General features: G+C 42.2%; 1 protein-coding gene across 1 annotated transcript in view; it reads right to left on the bottom strand.

Annotated features, from left to right (window-relative positions):
* Nucleotides 1-5,000, bottom strand: part of meis1b (Meis homeobox 1 b) — a 94,424-nt gene that overhangs the window by 21,463 nt on the left and 67,961 nt on the right. Inside the window, exon 9 of the mRNA XM_084077109.1 lies at nucleotides 418-494. Within this exon, the coding sequence (XP_083933235.1) occupies nucleotides 418-494 (77 nt within the window). The remainder of the gene's footprint in view (nucleotides 1-417; nucleotides 495-5,000) is intronic.

Below are 5,000 nucleotides of genomic sequence, written 5' to 3'. Positions count from 1 at the left end.
TCTCTCTCTCTCTCTCTCTCTCTCTCTCTCTCTCTCTCACACACACACACACACACACACACACACACACACACACACACACACACACACACACACACACACACACACACACACACACACAAAAACAACGTCACAAAACAAAAAGAAAGTATAAACCTAAAATCTAACAGTACGCGTTTTGCATGTTTCATGGTTTTATTGGATCTTTTTGGACGGTAGTTTGACTCTTAATTAAACATGGACTGCTGTGTTTGGGGTGTGCTATAGCTTGTTGCCATGGCCCCAAGTGGAGAATCTCTCCAGGCCATCTCTCTTTAAGTGGAGTACAGCCATTAATTCCAATCATTATGAACTGGGATCGCCTGAGGCTGAACCTCGCTGACTATGGACTGTGTGTAAACTGATGAAACATCTTACCAGTTGTTCACTTGTAGGATGGTGAGACCTGTATCTTGTGCCAACTGTTTCTTCTGTTCTTCTGATGGGTAGGGATGCTGCAACACACACCAAGAGAGGACATTAGAGGAGGTCTGGTCACTAATTGTTTAATGAAGCTATTTTTATGTGACAATATTTCATTTGCCTTTTGAAAAAGACACACACACACACACACACACACACACACACACACACACACACACACACACACGCGCACACGCACACACGCACACACACACACACACACACACACACACACACAAAATCACATCCACTAATGAGAGGTAGAGAGCGATGGGTGTGTGTGTGTGTGTGTGTGTGTGTGTGTGTGTACATGCATTCTCGTTGATGTGTGTACATGTAAGTCAGTGGTGTGTGTGTGTGTGTGTGTGTGTGTGTGTGTGTGTGTGTGTGTGTGTGTGTGTGTGTGTGTGTGTGTGTGTGTGTGTGTGTGTGTGTGTGTGTGTGTGTGTGTGTGTGTGTGTGTGTGTGAACATGCCCGCTCCACGTGCCTCCCTTTCTCCCGATCATTAATGGAATATGAAATCTTGTAATTAATGGCAGGCAAGAAGGCAAGCCAATTAGAAAGTTAAGTGAAGTGGAGAGTAGCGCTGGTAATTAGGCAGCCTCTTACACAAATGTATTCAAGTCGACGGCTCCCCTTCGCCCCTCCGCATACGTAATCAGACAGAGCGAAGGGATAACATCGACACCCCCCCCTCTGGAATACAGACGGATAGCGTCTAACTTCGTCTTTTTTCCTATTCTTTTTCCCCTGCTCTGTATGACAACGCTGTGCCTCTCCACTTGTTTTTGATTTATTACAGCTGTGCGTTCATAATGTGGCATAAGGGAGCAGTTTGCTCTTTTCTCCTCTTGTTTGACTTTCTTTTTTTTTTCATCCAGCACCTGCTGTTTAATTTTGGGATGTGCGTGTTCTCTCTGCTTTTGTGTTTGGCACTTTGCTGGAATCATTTAAAAATGATAAGTTTTGTATATGGGGGAGGGGGGGGGGGGGCTGTTATAGATGATGAGGAGTTGTGAGGCACTATGAAGCAACCTCATCTATCTATGCAGCAGAGAACCCTGCGTGTTAATTTAAACACGATTCCCATTCCAAATCTTGACTGAGTCATATGTGTTGTTGACCAACACATTATGGCCAACATCCTTCCAACATCCTCAAATTGCAATCTTCTGTGTATAGTCAGCAAAGCAAACTACAATCTGCTGTCAACATGCCATGAAATGCTAACCTTGTAATGCTAACAGGAACCAAGATGGACAGCTAGCATTGCTACCCAGTTAGCTACATGCAGCGAGGACCCAGAAAACTCTTTTGGATCTGTGACAGAAACAAAATAAGACCAAGACTATAAAAGCCCCACGTGCGCCCACCTAGAGGCTATGCTTCTCCTTACACCCCACGTGACTTAAGTGGTTTGAACCGACAATGCCATCCTTAGAGCCCGCAATTTTGCTAGTGGGGCTAAAAAGCCATCCTGTTTTCATGTCTTCTGAGTCGTGACACAGGATCAGATGTTTCCCCTTCCAGCCTAGCCATAACCATTACGTAAAGACCGGCCCGAACTGACTCAGGACCAGCCAAACACTCCACTAGCACGGCTAATACCCATTCTCCACGCGCCAGGGAGCCAGCTGAGAGCAGTTAAAGTCCAGCCACCTGTTTAAATATATAGGATGAATAAATTGGATAAATGTGAACTGGGAGAGTGTGTTGATTTATATTAGGGCGCAGGGGGGTCCCTGGGTTCTACGGGGCCTTGTTCTGTGAGGACAATGTGCTGTTCATGCTTAAGACAAGACAGGGCCTGTGCTGGCCACCATAGACCAGGCTATAAAAGAAGAGGAGAGGAGGGGTGGCAGAGGGAGAGAGAGGGAGAGAGGGGGTTGGAAAGATGGAGGGAGGGTCAGAGTAAAGGATGGAAAGAATGGATAGCTGAAGGAGGGATAAAGATCTAGAGCCCAATGCCCAAATGTGGTTCATTATATATGTGCATATGGTCTTTCTTTACTTATTGATAAAGTCTGTAGCTGCATGAGATGGGGAAGCTAAAAATATGTATATACTTAAAGGAAAACTTATCCAAATCCCATTGTTACGTGTGTCAGTAGTACTGTATGTGTGGGATTGTGTCAGTGTCGGTGTGTTCCGAGGTGCTGCCCATGTTCTGATTGCTGAGTGCCAATCACAAGTGCTTCCAGTGATTCCAGTTCTGAATAAGAATAGGAGATAATACTGTATAGTGTGGGAAAATCATCCTACGCCTTCTGTATTTTTCCACGAAATGTTGACATCGCAAAATGATGATCTCAATCCTGTCGCTTCGCACCATCGGCCGTACGGAATGTGTCAGAACAATGGGATTTAGGTTTAAAATAGTCAACTTTGAACAGTATTTACACCATGCACAGTAATATGGGTCCATTTTACACGCCTTCGCCCATCATCTCTCTCTCACTCCTCTCAGTCTCTCTCTCTCCCTCTCTCTCTCCCCTTATCAAATATATTTATATATATTCATATGAGTGAGTAGTGAAAACTGAGTCGTATTTTGAGCTTGAGGGTGTTACTTGGATGGTCCGAAACATTAGATCCCCTCACTGTGACTTCAGAAAACAAATGCTCGGAATTTTGAAAGTTATTCTAAGCGACTATGTGTGAAATTAGATTTTCAAAAAGAAAATAGCTACACAACGGTCTTAATCAATAATTTCATGCTAACGTGCCGTGCAACAAGTCTAGAAACATGTGTGCAATACACAGTCAGAGTACCTCGCTAAAAACAACTGACGCCTATTTCTTTAGTCAAACTTTAATTTGGAGTCTATATTCTATTAAATATTATAATAGCAATATGTGTCCCTTTGCATTTAAGCTACTATACAAACACCCTTAACAGAATTGAAGCTAGGAAAGCATTAAACAGCCAAGAACAACTCTACTGGCTTGTCACATTGTTGTTTTTATGAATTTCTTCCTTACTATATATTCCCTCTTAAGTTAATTGCCTCTTTTTTCCTAATTAATTCCCTTCTTTATCCCTATTTATCCCTCTGAGTGTATTTCTCTCTTCTACTGTATCTTTTATTCTCTCCAGTTCAGGAAAGAAACTCTCTATAAATCAGCAATTTTGCTGAGTAGGGCCAATGTTTTCTTTTTTTTCTTTTTCTTTTTTTTACCATGCTGGTGTACTTTTTTCCCCCTGTATAATAATGAATGAAATGAAATAAAATGTTCTCCACATGGTGACACTTTGACAAGAGACGTTATAATAAAGGACACTAATAATAATAAAGGATTTTTTTTATTATTATTATTTGCAACACATTTCTAATTCTTCAAAACTTGTCAAAATGTTCCGATTTTATTTGTTTAATAGAAAATCTATAAACTCACGTAGAGGACCACAATGTAAATAAGCCTTAGGGCTTTATTGTGTTTTTTTTTATCCCCGGTGACATTGTGTCTGCTATATGTTGTGGAAGTGATGTGCTTTTCCTTTAATCACCAAATCAATTCATCCATTCATTCATTCACACGCTTTGTGAGCTTGCAGATTGGCTATTTTCAAATAGCCAAAGTATAAATCAGGATTAAGTGGCTAATTCTGGGAGTGTAAAAATAGACCCAAACACTCTCTCCCCAAACGTCTATTTGGGTACATTTTTACAGTTAGATCTACACTAAGGATTTTACTGTGCATATATATGTATAAATATAGAAAGTGAAATGAAAAGACATGCCTAATGGTCAATCAGACGTGGAAAATTACTGAGGCGCCACCATTTTCATTTTTTCATCCTGTTTTTTTCACAGCGCATAATGAATAGGAATGTCTTTAATGTTGTCACAACCCAGCGAGAGAGAGAGAGAGAAAGAAAGAGAGTGAGAGAGAGGGGGGAAAGAGAGAGCGTGACAGAGCAGGACAGAGGGAGGGAGGGAGAGAGAGAGAGTAAGACACAAATTGATAAATAGACAGAGGATGAGAGAGCGAGGGTGAAGAAAGGAGGAGAAGAAGGAGAGAGGAGTGTTGTCCATGTGATAGAGCAGAGAACAGGAACGCGGGGAGGCTAATTTCATGCACTAACTTATAATTGCACTGTTGCCTCTGGCCAAATTTGAGCCCACTTCTTTTCTTCAACTACTGTGTGTGTGTGTGTGTGTGTGTGTGTGTGTGTGTGTGTGTGTGTGTGTGTGTGTGTGTGTGTGTGTGTGTGTGTGTGTGTGTGTGTGTGTGTGTGTGTGTGTGTGTGTGTGTGTGTGTGTATGCCTTTCTTATGTGAGATTGATTGGGTAATCATATCAGCGTATCATAATGCTGTCTGTGAATCAGAGACGCAGGCCGAATGAATGTGTGTGTGTGTGTGTGTGTGTGTGTGTGTGTGTGTGTGTGTGTGTGTGTGTGTGTGTGTGTGTGTGTGTGTGTGTGTGTGTGTGTGTGTGTGTGTGTGTAAAGTGCTGTGAGCGTTGGAACATCAGATGACCGAGACCCTAACCTAAGTAATTCTATTCTCACACTTTCAGAAACACACACACA

Source organism: Gymnoscopelus microlampas (assembly GCF_963454915.1).
Source record: "Gymnoscopelus microlampas genome assembly, chromosome: 13".
NCBI classification, from domain to species: domain Eukaryota; kingdom Metazoa; phylum Chordata; class Actinopteri; order Myctophiformes; family Myctophidae; genus Gymnoscopelus; species Gymnoscopelus microlampas.
The sequence above is the reverse complement of the archived record's forward strand: the minus strand, read 5'-3'. Positions and strand labels throughout refer to the sequence as shown.